The 19,693-nt window shown below is 44.5% G+C and overlaps 1 protein-coding gene across 1 annotated transcript in view; it reads right to left on the reverse strand.

Annotated features, from left to right (window-relative positions):
• The window catches only part of KIT (KIT proto-oncogene, receptor tyrosine kinase), a 53,890-nt gene extending 43,039 nt beyond the window's left edge, over positions 1 to 10,851 (reverse strand). Inside the window, 1 exon segment of the mRNA XM_040555436.1 lies at positions 10,776 to 10,851. Coding sequence (XP_040411370.1) covers positions 10,776 to 10,851 — 76 coding nt within the window.
• Positions 10,852 to 19,693: the final 8,842 nt, after the last annotated feature.

Here is a 19,693-nt window from a genome sequence, read left to right on the forward strand (position 1 = left end):
GTGGGGGAAAACAAGGCTAGCAGTATACCCTCTTACTTTGCAGAAGAAACCAGCCACGCCAACACCCAGGCTACTGTTTTCCTCAAAGACAAAGACCAAAAATAGACCGAAGACATGATTGTTCCTTGCAAGTATAGCTGACTCGCAGGACATATGAATGCCACATGAATGCCATAACTCCTTACTAATAGAAAGACTGACCTGCCCCTCTGCGCCGGTTTCACTCTGGAGACTGAAAACTAACTTAACTGTCAGCAAGCATGTATTATAGGGTTTAGACTGATTAGGCTGCCCTGCAGACCCAGGTGTTTTGCTTCTAACCCATCTAACAGAGTCACTGCCATCTGCAGACCAACAGACTTTTCGGCGTTGTGCATTTCCCAAGTAGAAGTGCTCTCCTTCCCAGTGCCTGTGCTAGCACTTGCACTGAAGTTTTGCATCCTCAGAGGCTCCAAGCTACCAAGCAGAAAAACGGGGGGAGGATGAGCAGGGCTTTGGTGTTTACCCAGCTGCATGAGGGCAATCACTGTCTTCTCACACAGCATCCTCATCGTCCCCTCCCCAGTCCCAAGCCCTTCACCCTGCAGGGGCAGAGGGGCAGCATGGGCTGTGGGGAGGGCAGGAGGAGGGAGCTCGACAGCCCAGTGCTCAAAGGAGCAACCAAAGAGAATTCTTCTGCAGCCAGAGGAAAAGAGAAATGGGTATCTCCCAACACAAAGAGCAAGTGTGAAGCCAGGCGATTCCTACCCATGACAAACTCCAGAGAGGAAATGGAAGGAGCCTGGAACAAAGGTTGTCTTCATCATCCTTGAAGGCACAAGCATGAGGAACCACAGGGGTGGCTGGACCCTGGCTGCAAGACACCCCTGCCATGCCACCTCCCTATGCAGTGCCATCCCACAGAAGGCGTCAGCTCTATGTCCTGGGACTGCTCTTACACAGAACCGCATCACTAAGCATCTCACGCCCTGGGACGGGACTCCACAGAACAAACAAAAAGCTCTGAAAACGGCTCAGATAACTGAGAATACACCTGGTTACTTCCAAAGAGAGATCATCTGCCCTCCGAATGACATGTGGTTAATCGGAAACAGAAGCATGAGGGCCAGGTGGCAACACATGGTTGGGCAGAAGACAAATCCAGCCAACTCTCCAACCCCCTGCATATCCCACTCTCCAAAAGGGACATTCACAGGAATGTCAGGCAGGACAAGCATGAGCACCCAGGCTGATCCCTTGCTTGTGGGCGGAAGCCAGCGGGTCCTCCTGAAGGGTCAGCAATTAGCAAATGCAGCTAATCGTACTTTGCTCCCTTATTTCAGAAGCAGGCCGAGCAGACCAAGCTCTGCGCATGACCTGCAAAACAAACGTGCAAGAGATGGCTTTTACAGAGCAAAGCTTGCTCAAGGCAAAAGGCTGGGGGAGGTACATGTACCTTCCAGAGGCAGAAGACATACATTCCTCTTCCCCCAGCTTTGTTTTTCCTTGCTGGAGTGAGGAAACCCAAGCCATGCAAACAGGGCACTTTTCCCATCTACCAAGAAGCTTGCCCTTTCTGATTGCCATGACTTACTCTGCTAATACAGCTAATAGAGGCATTTCTCAAAGGCAGACACGAAACTCTGGTTCAGCACACATACCAAATCACCTTGGCAGCATCAAACATCATGCTTCTCTCCATGGTTGTACATGACACCTTCCTGAATGTTCTTTTTCTGGGTAGTCATGGCTTTGGGGCTGTTTCTTTTTGTAAGAGCATGATATGAACTATAGCAGCCCAGTCATTCATCTTGAAGCACAACGAGCAACAACCTATTCTAGGTGATTAATCCATTTTATTACATCATGTTGACACGCTATGGTCTCCCGCACCCAAACTTCCTACCACAGAAGGAATCTACAGGCAACGTGTTCACAAGCAAAACCAGACTTAAGTTTTTAAACAAAACGAAAGGCCTGAGCTTAAAGCGACTACCCACTAATTCTTATTCAAAGTAAAATTACAGAGGACAGATAAATAAATGTGTATACACACGTTTAAGTAGGATTTACAGAAAGAAAGAGTAATTGCTTGCCACAACACTTGTCAGTTTTGAGAAATATACAGCATTTAGACTGATCCTTACTTCTACACAAATATTTCTTTTTTCCCCCCTCTAATTTCCAAAATTAGTTATTAAACAGCTGTTCCCACACTTTTTGCAGCTGGTAGACACATAAAATAAACAAATTATAAAGTAAGTAAGGAGAACAATTAAAGGAAATCAAAAAGTGCACTAATACATGGTGTATTCAAATTCAGCTGTCATTCATCCAGTCTGTTTCTCTGATAGCTTTTTCTTCTCACTTCTCTTTGCTGACATTTACATTAAAAGGTGCAGTATCTTTCAACTTCCATTTTGAACAAATGTTCCTTGTAATGAACAACATGGGCTTGAAAGCATGTTTTCCGAAATTCGGTGAAAAGGTAGTTTTAACGAAGATAAATGAGAAAACTGGAGAAAAGTGAATCGTTCTGCAACCTGAACTAATTCCTGTTTGGAACAGGCTCAACTGAGGAAGGAGATGTAAGACTTTTGGCAATGTAAATTATTATTATTTAAAATCTTGGCAGTAATTTTATCAAATAGTAGCAATTTCATTAAAAGGTGCACTGGTAATCATCTACATAAGGCCTCCAGAGGGGAAAATATACCAATAATTGCATAATTATGTTATCATTGCTCTTATGATGGACCACATTAAATACCACAAAGAGGAGCATTGCTTTTTTACTTTCTCTAGGTACTTAGTTCAGTACTTTTTCCTAGAAGATTGCAGCAATAAATAAGAACTTCAGATTAATAAACATGCTCACCAAATTTTGCAGAAATGGCAGAGCTACTTTTTATGCACATATTACGCTGTATTCTCTTTTCCCTCACTGAAAGAACTGGCAGAATCATGAGATAAAAATTGTTTTCAGTGATAAGGTGGATAAGGTATTTATATAGCTCTATTACTGCAGTACAAGTCATTGCATCACATGTAATGCATCCGTGTGGCAAATTAATGTATTTGAGAAGCCAGTTTTGGTGTATTTCCACGTTTGTCCATATAAACTAATTTCATCCATTCAGTGATTTCTAATAAGCCTGAAATAAGTTAGATTTCCTTCATTTAACTAGTGCACAAGCTTTGCTGCTAATTAGGATGTTGTGAAAAAATTGTGTAAAAGCATTGTCTTACCAGCAACGCCAACTCTAATACACATATTTTTAAAGGGGGACACAGCGTTAGAGAAATATTCTTGCACATGTCTGCTGAAACTGTGAGTACAGAGACTTCTGGAGGATTCATTCACAGGTTCTTCAGAACCTCTGAGGGTGAAGAAATCCAGTTTGGGGTAATCATGCTAACACCGAGCAAGACTGTCAGTGACAACGTCTTGGAAGTGCCTTGAATATAGAGATTAGAATATATTTCTGACAATCCAGTTTCGTTTCTCAAGTCATCTTCTAGCAAGGAGATACATAACTCAGCCTTTTAACTTAATCCGCAAAAGTCCCACATATATTTTTCTTGCGAGTTGTACTTTACCTCCTAGTTTATTAACATGGCCCTACCAGAAACTGCATACATGGCATGCACGTAGGTAGCTACTTACTCAAACACTTGTCCTCCTTCCTACCACAGAAGAGATTAATGCACATGCACGAGATGGCATCCTGCCATGAGTACGGTTTGAATACCTGCCTAAGCAAGGAATCCCATTTCAGTATCTTTTTTGATGGTATCTAGTTTATAGGAGGAGACCAGAAATGCAGAGTTTACTCCAGCAGCTCCAATCTGACCTCTTTTATTGTGCTGCATACCCAAAATCCTACATATGATGATATTAGCATTATTGCAGAGTCAGCAATTTTATATATAATACCTGGAAGTCAGACAGGCTATGAAATAGGAAACGTCAACAGCTTGTGTTACAACGAATGCTACTGGGAGGAAGCTTTATTTTGTTGAACATGATTTCTTTCCAAAGTTATAAAGTTATGCTCATCTAGGCACAGAAAGTGCTTCTATGCCATATAAAATAGCAAACAAAGTGGCAGCAAAAGTAAAGAAAAGAATCAGACAGTCACTGAGAAGCAGAACTGAATGCATCAGCACTAGCTGCTAGTGCAGGAGAGCATCTATATAATCCTAACGCATACAAACAGAACCATTTCTGGCAGAAATACCACATTAATGTGCGTTTTTATTTTAATACTACATTAAAAAATAAAAATATGGCATTTTATAGTGCATATTTTCCTTTTAAAAAGTAAAAATATTCAAAACTAATTTTGAAACTACAACATGAATTAGAACTTACACCTCCTATACTCCTTGAAAAATTAAAAGGCATAATATTATTCAAGCTTTACATTTGCTGCCAACATTTTAAAGATAATCAAACAATTGAATTGATGGAAGTCATTAACTGAGCACCTCTAGATAGGTTGTGCAGCAGTGATAAACCAGTCCTTGGCATCTGGAGTTTCCTTGCAAGTGCAGAGAAAATATTTTCCTTACTTAGTTCATTCAGTCCAACTCAATTAAGCAACCTGCCCATTCAGAAATGAGCTAGTGTAAAGGAGTTGAAAAAAATACATGAATGTTTCTTTCCATTTCCATTCTAGGAATAAAAAGAGGATGAGATCGACTAGTTCTGAAATTTTTGCAGCACAGTGACTAGAAACCGCCAGTTTTGACTACAGATACGGCTTTCAGACATTAATTCTTTATTTCAAAACATTTCTCAATGAGTTTTTTCTTTGGAATTGGCTGGCTTCTCTGTGGTGCTCTTTATCTAACAGAAGAACATTTCAGAATTCTGGTTTCCTCCATTGTAATTGATGCAAATCATAAGTAAAAAATCAATTATCTAATACATAAGAAATGTCAACACTTTCTGTCTTCATACTGAAACATACACATGAAGAATCAGAATAAGTGTGTATGTAACAAGCTACATAATTGCTTAAATACATGCACTGTGATTAATCAAACTGAGTATAACATTAAGTGCAAAGGCTATATTTAATTAAAACTATCTCAATGGTAATAAAGGAGGTTAAACCTTTCTTTACAAAATGATTAAGTACAAATGCAAAACAGTTAGAATGAGGCTTACTGTTGGCTGATTTAAATCATGATTAAAATCAGATTTACAATGCTTTGAATCAAATTGCAGCACACTACACAGAGAAATAACTATCTTGTTAAACCTGGAAGCACTACATTTCTTTTCAGGAGTCAGGTGTCAATTTTACACATCGCCCCTGGAGGTCATGCAAACGAGTTGGAGAGGGCTGAGAAGAACAACAAGAGGAGGATGAGTTACAAAAGACGCACCAAAAGAAAAGGCTGAAGAAGCTGTACTTGTTCATCATAGAAAAGTCAAAGGTGTGATGTTAGTTGCCAATATGCAAAATGCTATCATCAAGAAGATGGTGATCAGCACTTTACTATGTCCACCAGAACATGGGAAAAAAAGAACGGAATTCAGCAACAGCAAGGTAGTTGAGGTTAAATATCAAGAGAAGCTTTCAACTCCAACAATTAGTTAAGCATTATAAAACAAAAACAAGTGGGAAAATCTGTACCACAAGTCTGCCTTAGAGCAGCCGGCCAGAAATCTGCCTGGGAAGATCTGCTATGCCTGACCCTGGTAGAGAGCAGGGGACGGACCAGATGACCTCTGCAGGTCCCCTGCAGCCGTACTCTTACAGCTCTGTGGAAGCTTTCTAATATTTGTTCTGTTTCTCAGAAACCCTGCTGCTGGAGTCAGGTGAATGTGCGAGAAAGTCAGATTTCATTTAGCAAAGAATGAAGTTTCCAGTCCTGAGGGCTGTGGACAAAAGCTTCAACCCGTGACGTTGGTGCACCCATTAATTCCTGAACAACAACAACAGAAAAAAAAAAAAAAAAAACAGATTAAGAGAGCCAAGTGCCAGTTTTTAATCTCATGATGCTGTTCAGCAGGAACCTAGTTAGTTCTGAGTGGCCTAGGTATGTGAATACCCAAAACACTGCTGACTTACACAGCTCATTCAGGCCATTTCTGCCCCTCTGAAACATGCAGGCTCTGAATGACGGGGGATATTTGCACAGTTTCTTTCATAACCGGCTAGTTTCACTTCTTTTTCCAGTGTGGCTTTTGCACAAAGCTTTTCCTAGAAGTCTGCTTTGTGTCATGAAGAGCATGGTCACCCAGCACGAGTGGAGAAGCACTCAGCATAAGACAATGACTGATGGGAAAGGAAAGTAAATGCAGAACTAACCTGGCATTTGTCAGGTCTCAAAGAACATACAAGAGACGCGTTATGACTTTCCAATTTCTCTTCCACAGTTTTCATCTCTTCTTACTCTAAATCAGCCCATACATCCTCTTTATCACTTAGATTTACAGCTGTCAGTGCTTAGCAGACAGTACTGAGTTCTTCTCCGTATCAGGTATTTAATGATTATATTACGTGATCAGGGACTCGGCTGTCAGATGACATTTAAAATCATAGACTTTTAATGTTGTCAGCCTCACAATGACAAAACTCCCTGCAGTTGATAACGTTACTAAATGATGCTTTATTTTAGCTACAGTCTTCAGGAAGGATCTGTACAGAGCAGCCTAGGAGTTGCACGGCACATTAGCAACATTAGAACCTTATCTGTTATTTGTGTGCCTGTTTGCTGTAAAAGATAACATAACCAAGGGCCTTACATGCCGTACAAAATAATTCTGTTGTGACACGAGAATGAACATTAAAAATCCATTTAAGGGTCTATCTGAAAACCTATGTTTTCAGAATAAATCGATATAATCCCCAAGAGTAAACCCTCTGAGAGATTAACACTTACTGTGTTTTCTAATTGGTATAACCTAGAAAATAGGAGTCGCTCTCTCCCTTCAAACACAGATGTTTACATTCCTCTTACGCTTTTATCACTAACTGCAGCAATCTTGGCCAGTGGACAAACAATACACTCCAGTTGCCATTACATCTGGCAACAAGCCCATGAGACTACTCACAAACGTAAAATTACGTCCGTTTGCGGATCATATTGTCATAGAGGGTCAGGCACCCTTTGGAAAATCCCTTCTTGTCTTCAAAAATTTACTTAAAGAGCAAAGCACAACACTTCTGCAGTAAAATAATATAGAGGAAGAAATTTCAAATGCCTTTTGTGTCGAGTTGTAGTAATTTGCATGTGCATTCTCTTCAGATTTTCTTTAATAAATGTCCCAAAGACGTAAAACACTTAAGTTTGGTTTGCCACTTTCTAATACCCTTGGTCTTTAGCATCAGATCTCTTTCGCCTAAGGTCACAGTGAACACCTCAAGCTGTCCTATGGCTGAAGAGACTCAACAGGGGGAGCAGAAGGACAGAAAGGAAGGACAGAAACAAGTGCAGGTTTTTTCCTGCGTAGGGGAATATTCAGAAGGTATTAAGGAATTACAAAAAGGCAATATTTTATACTTAAAGTGCAAGGGTTCTTACAGTAACTACAATGCGTTAGGACATCAGACCTCATTTCCTCCAGCCATTCTTTAAACAGCTGAAGGAGACTTAAGGAAATGAGTCAAAATCCTGGAAGATGTTTGTACTACACAAGAAAGAAAACAACATCTGTAAAATAATGTGTGTCACATACGTACAGCAAGACAATGTGCAGCGCTTGATCTCTGCGATGGCATTCATCTTCACGGACACAGAGAGAAAAAAAAAAAACAGCTGAAAAGTGTCTTAACCTTGAGCGATTACTGTCTCTCTTCTACAAGACCGATATCAGATTGGATCAGTTGTCACGTATTGTAGATAAACATATATGTTGTTGAAACAATCTGATGCTGTGCAGTTCTCGTTTCATCCAGAATTTGTTATTCCTTACTCTCAGATTACACCAGCCTGTTTACTGAAAGTTCAGGCTAGAAAGAAGCTTTCCTTCAAACTACAGATGCGTAATATTTGGTATTTAGCTTGACAGCTACAGCTATGCCTTAAAAATCTTGTGAATAGATTAAAAAAAAAAACAACATAGAATTACAGTTAAGAATACAGCAGGCTGAAATGCAGAGAATACAGAGGTATCATAGAGCCCCTCACTACAGACCAAAGAGAAAAAAGGCCAAGCTCTACTACGAGAAACTCCTCCTGACTGGGACATGACTCAGATGTTCCTCTGAGATCTGCCCCTGGCCGGGGCTTACATGTGCTTAAGACATATCCTTTCTGATACCACCTGTGTCCTGGTGCAACATGTCCCTGCTTGAGGTGCGTCAGGACCCTCGAATCAATCCACACACCTGCAAAGCAGCGTTATTGTTTCGGCAGGCGACAGTAGGTTTCTGGTAGAAAGCCCACCTAGAGCCAGCGTAACCTAACCGCGCTGCAGCTGCGCTGAAAAAAGAGCACAGGGAAATGCCTCCAGTCTCTGTGAACGGTACTTAAACTGGCTGCAAATGCGAGTCTCGCTTCTTGCCAAATTTATCCCAGTCTTCATTATGAAGCCTGAAGAAAAATCACTTAGGCACTTGCTCGGAGAAGGTTCCCGGTTGTAACGGAAGGAAAAGAGTTGAGTATTGAGCAATCTTTAACATTTCCACTCTGCTCCTGGCAGTGGCCTTGGGCCACATTTATGCACAGGGGAATTGGCACTGCTGCAGGGGAGGGAGGAGAAAAAGGAGAGGTGGAAACAGGGGTGTAGGGAGGGCAGGGTGTTCAGATGGGCTGAGGGGGTCAAGGCAGTGACTGAGCAACAGCAATCAGAAACCTCATCAAGTTCAGTCTTCCTCCTTCAGTCCTCCTCCCCCCCAGCTGACAGGTACCGGGGAGTGTTATGAAAGCAGACGTTCTTCCCTCTGGGCACAGGGAGATCCTCCTATTGCTCTGCAGCTGACTGAAAGGAGGGTATATTGATGGATGCTGGAAGGAACTGTATCCAGTCTTCCATGACCGCGGGATGGAAATGCTGTGCAGGCTCTGGCAGAGCACGGGGGGACGGGGGGAGCCTCGGGGGAAGACAGGAGATGCACAGAGAAAAGATCATTTCAGAAAAGTGCATAAAAGGAGAACCGAGCAATCCCCACGTGAAAGGAAAAGTGGAAGCATATGTTAGGACACAAGAAAAACAAAGAATAGGAAGGGGCCGTGGACAGAAGAGATGAATGGTTTACTCCGAGCAGCTCCTTTAAGCTTTGTTTTCTACATCCTCCTTCCCTATCTGCAACCAAAGGAAGAAGCTCTTGACTAAAAGCCAAAGAAAAGATACTTAATATAAGTTTGCATACGAATAAACAATAGGATAGAGGACAGGTCTGAATGTGGACCGTGGGAGCTCATCCAGCCCATGCATTTGCAGCGAGGCAAGCACAGTGACGTGCTAACTCCGGAGCAGTCTTTGAGAAAGTCAGCTCTGCCAGGACACGAGCCTCCGGTTTGATACCTCCTCCCGTGGCACAAAACTAGCCCTGGATGTCATATGGCTGTGCGATGCACAGGTGTTACAGGCACCTACCCAAAGGCAGTTGTCTTCTTTTTTGGCAGCAAGTCACTTCTACCTGCCACACCGTGTATTTTTGGTCTACACAAGTTTCCCTAACGTGCCCCCGCGGTGAAATGTCTCCCACAAGGGTCTGAACCCAGAACCAGACGAATGATGGAGAGAAAGTTTCTCCTTGCCCCTCCGTACTCTCACAACCTCCAGGAGACGCTGCCAGCTTCCCAAGTTTTCCTGAAGGCTAGTTTAGCCATAAGAGGAAGGATAACCTTTAAGGGCGGACAACAAGTACGCGAAGCAAAGAAAGTTGGTGGCTGTTAAATCCAACACGTCTCACGTCCCAAAGCAGAGTGCTTCACAACAGAGCCCCGTAAATCGCCACGGGAGCTATTCCTGGTTATTTTACTCGTACTCCCTTCCAGCACAGTGGCCGGGGGGGGGAAGGACAGAGCCCGGCGGTGCAGCCCCCAACATCTGCTCCTGCCTCTCAGCTCTGTGCCAGCTAGTAGGAGGAGCACAGCCCGTGCTTCCCCACTCCGGGACGCGCAGCTCCCCAGCAGCCGCCTCCCCGGGCACCTGCCGAGCTCCGAAAGCCTCGTGCAAAGCCGCCGAGCGCCGCGACCCCGCGCCGCGCCTCAAATCTCCAGCCCAGCGAGGTCGAGCCAGGCGGAACCCCTTTCGCCGAGCGGGCAGACGGGATCCTTCGGGTCCCCCGCCCGGCACACCGAAGTTTTGGCACCCCCGAAGCCGCTCTCGCTAGGAGCGGCTCAGCAGCCAGGCTCCGACGCCTCTCCCCGGGGCTGCACCGAGCCGGGCACTGAGCCCACGACCCCCGCGGTCCCCCCGCGACCCCCGGGCGCGCTTCGCCCCGGCAGGGCAGCGCCGGGCACCTGCCGGCGGCGGCCGTCCCCTGCCTATTGTTCGAGCAGCGCTGAACCGCGGGGACATTTTGTACTGATGAAGAGATAGTTTATTGTCAAAACAGCCCGGCCCGGAGGGGGGGGGGGGGGGGGGGAGACAATACTCCTAGCCCCCTTCCAACCCCGGAGAACCGCGCAGCGCAAACAAAGGGGTTTTTTTTCAATTACGATTTTTATTTTTCCTACGGGGAGTCCCGCGAAAGCGACTGGGGTGGGGGGGGCGATACCAAACGCAAACGAGCTTTCTGCCTCCCCCCCTTCCCTTTACCTCTCCCCTCCCTGCCCTCCCCGGTGTCCCCTAAAGTTCCCCGCCGCCCCCTCCCCTCGGCTCCCACCTGCGGGGAAGAGGCTGAGCAGCAGCAGCAGCGCGGCGTGCGCCAGCAGCTCCCGGCCGAGGTGCGCGCCCTCCATGCCGCCGCCGCCGGGCCCCCCCCGGCTCTGCCGCTCGCACCGCCCGCCGCTCCGAGATGCCCGAGCCCCCGCGGGAGGGCTGCGGACTACAACCGGCCCCGCCGCCGCCGCCGCCGCCGCCGCCGGCCCCGCCTCCGCCGCCCGCCTCCCCCCCGTCCCCGAGCCTCCCCCCCAACCTCAGCCCGCCCCGACGCCACGGGGATGGGCGCAGGTGAGGGGGGGGGGGGGGCGGTGTCGGGAGCCTCGGTGAAAAGAGAGAGCCGCTCCCCAACCCCTCCTCGACCCCCACCCCCCAATTGATATCATTATTATAATTTTTAAGGAATAAGGAACCCCCCCACGGGGAGGGGCTGGGGTTGGGGGAGCACCCGAGGATGCACGTGGTCTTCGCCCGACGCCCCCCTGGCCCAGCCCTTTGCCCTACCGATGTGCCCGCCGCGGTGGGGTGGCACCTGCTAGGGGTGAGAAGCGAGCCGCAGGTGTGTCCCGTGCCACAGAATTAAAGATCGAAATAACCCGGTGTGGTACGGAAAAGAGAAAGCTGACAGGGAGCTTAAACGTGAAGAAAAAAGGTTCTTACAAAGAGGATTGCGAGCAATTGTTTTTCACGTCCCTCAAGGGCAAGATAAAAAGTAATCCATTTAGTTCTCAGCAAAGAAAAAAAAAAAGAAATAGCTTAAATGTTAGGAAAGCACTTGCAAAGGGGAAGGAGAATTTGGTCTCCAAATGCATCGTGGAGAAGAGGTGGTGGAATCCCACAGAGGGAGTTTTTTAAGCACCGATGAGACAAGTGACAAGGAGGATCCGGGAGCACTTGCTTATTTCTGCAGCTACGGAGCCAGAGCGGAGCTGCTCTGCAGGCAGAAATAACGCGAACTGCAGAAATGTCTGCCTTAACACTGCCTTAACACTGCTTTGTCAGCCAGTGCCACACTGCCGGAGCGAAGGAAGGCAGGCACTGTGTGATCCTGGACGGTGCTGGCAGGGGGACAGCCTATGGATGTGGCCAGGGTCTCGTTGGTGGTGCCCAAGTGGGCAGCAGGGCAAGGCCACGACTGTTGGCACAGCCACAGCCACGGCTCCGAATGTACAGAAGGGGTAGGGGACACATGGCAAAGCCTTCACCTGTGGCAAAACATAAATGTAGACTTCTTGAAACGTGTCAGTACAGATCAGAAAAGTTATTGAAGGTAAATTATTCCTTTTTTGTTCTTTTCTTTTCTTTTTTGGCACTGTCAGATTTTTTTCCAAGGTTAATAGCACTGTCCCATATGGTCCAGCATTAGATGAAAGTCTTGTCTTATATGTTTAAAATGGCTCTCTCCATTTCTTTACTCTCTTTCATCTCTGACAGCCAGTCTCTTTTGATGGGTGAGTACTTCCCTTGCTGCAAAACGGAATACATTTTTGTTAGCACTCTGACAATTTCAAAATCAAACATCATTTTTAAGTCATATTTCTTACTAGGTGCTAGCCTCATCAAATTAATTCTGGGCAGTGAAAAAAAAATAGCTGAAGTACTTAAAATTTTAGTGCACTCCAGATTTTCCATGTTTCTTTCTGTAGGAGAGAAAAAAGGACTTTTATACATATAAATGCTTGGAGCATTTACAGTTTAATTTCATAAGATGCAAAGGCAGCGAAGAATGAGAGGTTTCCCCTAAAACATTATCAAGGAACATGCGATGTTGTTTTTGTGACAGGTTTCTCCCTGCTCTGCTTGATTAGTGCTGTTTCGGTTAGTCCGAATGTTTATGTCCTGCACATCCCCAATCACATGAAGCCCAACTCGCGTGGCCCTACATCATGTGCCTCATCTCCACGAGCATTAGCTGAATGTTAGACATCTCAAAATCAGAATGGCAACAATATTCTCCATCTACTTTGCCTGGCTATAAATAGCTACCATAAGAAGGAGACACAGGTGAATTGGCCTTAACCTTGCCACTTCATTTACTTTTAATAATCATAACGATAAACATAGTTGCCCTTTTCACCTCATCCCAATGTATTACACTGAAAGCTGTAAGTTCTCTTGTCCATGTTCTTTTTGCATAATAGAAAGAAAAAAATAATAATAAAAAAAGTTTCTTAAACAGTGAAGGACTCTCTCAGTTCTTTTACTACTCCTGTCTGAAATATGTGAGCTTAAGGCAACGTGGTTCTTGTCTGCATTTACACCCAGCCTCGTATGTTCCTCTTATTGTCCCCATAGCACTGTGGCCGTATGTTGGGATAGGTAACGCCATCTCCTCTCGTTGCCTGCTGCAACCAACTTGCAGTAGGTGGATGTGCTAGAGGAAAAAGAGAGATCCACAGACTTTGCAGAGAATGGATACAGATTTGGAGATAAAAATGATAGGCTTGGAGAAATATCCGAGGTCCTCTACTTGGAAAGCTGACTTAAGCTTGAAATCCTTGAAGTGATTTAACATTTGTGGACCAGCTCCTTCAACTAGTCAATTCACAAGATTGCTTTTACACATCCGTGGGGCTGCTCACTGAAGTAAACATTGCCCAGATCGATAACATTGGTAAGATTAAGCTAATGCTATTGAACAACGGGTGACCTAATGAAAGACTTGCATTTTTTCTATATATGAATGAAAATCCTTTTGGAAATTAACTAGTTTGATGGCTTCAAACAGTCTATTTGCAAGGGCAATGAAAACCTTTTTATTCTAAATCTTTACGGCATAAATAATCTGTGGGATCTATTTTATCTACAGCATAACACATTTAATGAGAAGAGAGGAAAACACCCTTCTGATACAGCCAATCGATGCCAGCAAGAATCCCTCCTGATAAACAGCAATAACGAATCCTTCTATAAAGCTATATATTCTGTCTCTAAATTGCGGATTAATAGATTTTACTGTGGGACATCGCTATTCCACATAAAATGGAAGCCCCAGCAAGGCAGGCAGCTCCAGAATTAACTCATCTGTGATTCTTGAAGACTTTGAGAAATTATGAGAAACATCTATCGATTTACCAACGCTGTTGCAAAAGCTCTCTGGCTTAAACATTGGCTAATAAGTTTGCTTCACTTCTGTAAAGTGAAAAGTAATTCACTTTCTGCCTTCTGAGTGCATCTGAAACAGCAGCTCTGAAGCCTCGTTGTCAGGAATGTCATATGACCACCATGCAGAAATTCATATGCGTCACTCTGCTGTATCTTAACTTTAATCCACAAAAGTGTATCTATGAATTTTCCAAGCCTCTTTTATTTATTTAATTAATTAATTAATGCATGAATTAAAAAAAACGTGAAATCTACTAGTCTAACCTGTTGCCACAGCAAGTTGTGTTCTGTCTGGGCCTGTTTTCTAGAAGGCCTGAGGTTTCAGGATGTCCCACTGCCTTTAGTTTTATTGACTTCCAATCTTCTGTATCCTCACACTGGAAAGTAAGGGTGGGTGAGTTGGGAGAACTGGGGGGTTTGACAGGCATATGTCTTCAGACTTCATCTATTTATAGTAGAATTTTAATGTCTTTCATGCAGCTTTACAGAAGAATTTTCTGTTATTTTTAGCAGGAAAGACTCTAAAATTAATGCAGATAAAGTGGACACCTTTATCTCATTCCCCTCAGGAATATGAGCCTTCAAATTGAATCCATTCAGTCTTACTTAAAGTGGGAGGTATCTCTTACTCCCCTTTTAATCCAATTTTGTAAAATATTCGCTAAATCCCATTGTGCACGTGATCTTAAATCTGCATTGCTATCCTAGTTAATTAAAGAGTTTTCCAGCATCAAATGTCAAGAGCCTAGATACAATCATCATTGAAGCTTGAAATATATGCCGTTTTTAAAGACATCTTGCATTATCACATGCATAGCACACTATTGTAAAAACTGTCTTATCAGTACAAGCTTAAGTGGAAAATAAAGGCTCTAATCTTCTCGATGGCATTTTTGTTAGTTTATAACCTACAATCTTACTAAGAAAAAAGATTTGTCTTTATGAACGGCTGAGTACGATTCTCGCCTTTATCACGTACTGCTTTGCCTGCCCCAGCCACTGCTGCGAGCTACAGCTGTAGGATTTGTTTGTAAACATGCTGTAACTCCATGCACTACCTTAGCTTGAAAGGTCCTCTCAGGTGCTTTCTTGTCTTATTTCATTTTGTCACTGGGTTGGATTTCTGAGTGCGTGTAACATACCAAATTAATTGTAGGGAAACCTGCGATTCGGATTCCTGAAAAGCCTCCTCTTTTCCCAGCTAGCTGCTCTCTCTATCCAACCTCCCCCGTGTGGCAGCTTGACCTGCGAACCCGCAGAGTCTCTTCCTTGCCCTCTCGTCCTGCTCCTAACAGGATATTAATTCCTCAGTTGCTGGAAACGTATCCCGGCTCTGCATCTTGTGACAAGAACCAACTTTGCTTCGCGGTTCATAAAGAATCCTTGTGTGTTTTCTCACAGCCCTTTGTTGTATCTGAAATCTAAATACATGTCTGGAAAGGGGCTTTGTCAGGCGTTTCTCTTCTGAGGCGATTAAAGCCACATGAGATCCAGTTGACTCCTTTGGCATTTTTGTTAAAATGCAGTGTTTTGTGTACGATTTTGGAGGTCAAATAAATAAGAAGATGCATCCACCTGCATGTAGACTAAAAGAAAAGCCTAAGACCCACCTTGATTGAGATAGTATGTGTCTAAATTGTGCTTTGGAGAACAGGGAGTTCGTCGTGTCTGTATGCCCTGTATAGATGAACTGAGAAGCACTTCTTGCTTGTTGCATCACCTCTCCAAGTATCTGTGTTTACCATATTTTAATTTATCATTATCAAACTGTGTCAGAATTTGTTTGGGTCCTTCCGAGCCTTGTCAGGCACCTTCAAAGTTCACAAGGTCCCCTTTTGTTTACATCCCCGTGTCCTTTATGGAAATGTGCCGGCTGCCTTTTGCTCACCTCTAAACTTGTCGCTAACCTGGGCTGTGCTTCGGGGGCAAATTCCCTCTCTTGACTCCCTCGGCAAGCACTTCTCTCACATGCCCAGCCTGAAGCCCTCAGTCTCTGTCAGGGGAGCATCATGTGAGGCTCCTGTGCCCTCCTAGTCCCAGATTCAGCGCCTGCCCTGCTGGTCTCACTGTGCACAGCAGGGCAGATCTGTCCCAACCCTGCCACCTCATATGGAACAAGGGCACCAGTGTCTGCCCTTCAAAACAACCGGCATTTATTAGCATCAAAGCCTTCCAGAGATGGAGGTTCTCAAAATAGTAGACAGCCAGCACATGTGACCCACTTAATATTTCTCGTAGAAAGACCAAGAAGCCTGCTCTCCCTATCTGCTTCTCCACAAATCTTGTTGCAGTTTCTGCTCAGTTTTGTTCCGTTCCCATGAAAGTCATGGGCAACAGAGCTTCTTAGAAACCAAGGCACTTTTCTGCTAGAGCAGTGGTCTTTGAGGTGGTAACAGATGAAGTACCCACAGAGCTAGCAGCTTCTCCATCGCCTCTCTGTTCTGCCCCTGAAACTTTTTTTGAGGAACCAATACAAAACTGAAATACTGTATGGATGTCCTATGGATGTTGTTACCCTTCTGTGTGTGGCAGGCCACCCTTAGCAAGGCAGTGCCGCAGTGTCCCAGAGTACCATGCAGCAGGTACGAGCCTATTTATGTTTTCGTTGCAATCTAACTTCACAGCTCTTGCTAACCAAAAGTCTCCAAGAGATTATTTTCCTATCAGCCTTATTCCATTTTCATACAGCTATCTTGTACTGCCAGGGGCCTTTGGGGCTTTTTGTCAGCTATGTCTATTTGCTAATGCAGTGTATATTATAATCCCCAAACCCCCAGTTCTGATAGGTGGCAGGAAAAACATACATGCCACTGGTGGAGTAAGGGGGAGCTAAGGGGGCATCCCCTATTGGAAGGTCATGCCCATCACATTTGTCATCCAATCCTCAATTATTTTTTTTTCTTAACCTGTAGAAGTGTTTTTCAGCCTTTTTGATACGTGCATCTATAAGAGTTTTCAAATTGAGATGATTCAGTCACCTTTGGAAATTTCCATTTGCAGCCTGTTACTCAGTGTAAGTGAGCTTTTGCAGACACTTTTGCCCACCTCCCCAGTGGATGTTGGCTGTCCCAGCATCCTGGGAAGGATGCCTGGAATTGTCACTTGACAAATTTGCATTTTGATGGCTTAGTTTGTCCAGGCTGGATAGCCAGAAATAAAAAGTCAGTTCATGAAGATGCCCAGGAATCAAAATGGTATTTGTCACTGTGAGACAGGTGTCATAAAGCAAGCTGATATTAATGAAATCATCTAGTTTTAGGAGGCTTTGAATTTGGACCTTGAGAGGCAATATTCTGTTAAATGGAATGGCCACCTCTCCATTTTTTCTCCTCCTTTTCTGAGTTTAAGCAGATTTAGTGGGGCCATATCATTTTAATATACTCAAATTCAGTCAAATGAGTTTTCAGATACATTTTCTAGGATGCTTTTTCTATTTTATCACAGTTCTCTTAGGGAGTTGATATTGAAATGATGCATTATCCAGGTGCACAATGTTTATGTAGATGTTTCTGCACATTTTTCTTGAAGTATCTGATATAAACAACCACATTAGTGTAAAAAATATATTCTAAAGACCATATGTGTTTTTTTTTTTCTGATATGTTCAGCTGTTTCCTTCTTATGTGCCATTTCTACTCCCAAATTCAAGAACACTGCTGGCAAAACCCTAATCCCAGCTGCTGGCCCTGCATGGGGCCGGACCCCAGCTTGTGCACAATTTCCCGTGCTCGGTGGCTGCTGCTGTTAGGATGTGACTCCCAGCATCTGTACCAAGGTGCATCCTAAGAGATCACCAGGTCTTCGTGCTTGCAGCGTAAAAGCCCTGCTTTCACTTCTGCATGTCTTAAACCTTGCAGATGTTTATACCCATAAGCTCTCCTTCCCCAACCCATGTGCCAAAACAATTTATTAAGCGAATATAGAGTGGTCTGCCACTGGGGACAAAGCTGGTGTTACCTGGCATCACACAGGACCACTTTGGAGCAGGAAATTATCCCACTAAAACTGAGGTTTGGGATTCTTTGGGGTTCACACAGAAACACATAGCATCCTTTGCCATCTGCTCCTGGTTGGAAATAATGCAAATGTAAAAGTCAGGTTTTGTTTCAATTTAGGAGCCTGTTACCCCTCCAGGCATACAGCCTTTCTTGCTGAGGGGACGTGCATCCCCTGGGAGTTGACTTACACAGTTCATAGCATGGTTTCTGCCACAGCCTTCCTGAACTACTCCTGTATCATTCAGGCCTGTGTTTGTCGCATCAGTTTGAGAGACACTGGCTGCAAAATGGGCTTAAGAAGGTCCTGACCCTTCTCTCCCTAATTCTGTCCCCAGCTGTGGCACTTTGACTTAAACAAAGAACTTGCTAGTTCTTTGTTTTGCTGCCACAACTATTTTGAGGAACCTCAGAAAAAAAGGTTATTTTTCACCCTTAATCTACTCTGTGATCTGGTGTACCGTGTGGCTTTTGCAAACAGGTCTGCTGCCAAAGTGAGGGAGGAAAAGTGACAAGAACAAGCAGTGAGGAGGAACTTGGGCTGGCTTGCTGCCAAAGCCAGCCCCGAACAGGGGTAAACCCTTTTTATTCTGCACAGGTGAGCCTGTTAATACCGGAGCAAATGCCATGATGCCTCTATCTGAAGCTGGGGGTGAAGGTACTTACAGGTGATTTCCCCATTCCGGATGGGCACCTGGACAGGCAGGGCTCTTTATACAACGCAATCCCCCCTTCCTAGGGCTGGATATCTTGGTTATCTTGCAGCTGTGTCCCCACCTCACGTCAGATTGTTCTGTGCCCAGTCTGGGCTGCTGCTGCCTTTATTTATTCTCATATTAAACGTTACACGAGATGTCGGCTGTAGGTGCAATCTGTGAAATGCGTGGTCTCTGCTGTGCTAGCGACCTTCTTCGTGCAGACCACATATGGCTCATTGTTAACACAGATGTCAGCCCAGGAGCAGCTTGTGTACCCAGCTACATCTCAGAGAGCGGCGAGCTCCCCCCTCCCAGCTTTTGCCTGAGTTCATATGTCAGAAAGGGGATCATTCGTTTGGGGCTTCGGGGTTGAAATTAGTATACCAATCAGAATGTGGTGGTGGCAAATGTCCACTCATTAGTCTATGACAATGTGCTCAGGTTTTATGGCAGTGGCAAGAAGTCAAATAGCATGGTAGGATAGCTCCTTTCAAAGACAAATTTAACAGGTGCTGTTTGCGGAACGTGAGTCAGAGTCTCAGCCTGGCTTAAAACTCGGGGACATCTTATATGTAGAAACTTGATGCCGTGTTAAAAATTCTCATTGTGCAACCACTGTACATCTGATAAGTAGAAGTATGCAGAAACACGGTAAATAATATTCAGAATTCCTCTTTCATTTTGTTTCACAGATGATTTCTCAGTTTCTCTAACATGATCATATGATGAAACGTGTCATTTTGACCCCTGAAAACCTGGAAGAACATTAGCATCTCAAGTTCCTCTCCAAATACTTCAGAAATCCTTTCACAAACACTGGAGATATCCAGAGCTAGCAGCAGCTCACAGCCCTTGGTTTAATAGCTGGCTGATGCTATCAGCCACCAATAAAACAGAAAACTGCAGCCTATGTCCAACGTGATAACAGGGACCTGGATGTCAAATACCCATTCATTTTGTATTCATGACATATTGCTGTGTGGTTGGCTACCTTGGCTAAAATGGTGTTAATTGACAGTTCATTGACTTTTGCTCCTCCTAGTTCTTTAAAGAAGGCAGGATCTCTATTGTAAAGAGCCAGCTGTGGCTGAGGCTCACTTGGGTGTAGTGAGGGGCTGTCAATA

Source organism: Cygnus olor, chromosome 4, assembly GCF_009769625.2.
Source record: "Cygnus olor isolate bCygOlo1 chromosome 4, bCygOlo1.pri.v2, whole genome shotgun sequence".
Lineage (NCBI taxonomy): Eukaryota > Metazoa > Chordata > Aves > Anseriformes > Anatidae > Cygnus > Cygnus olor.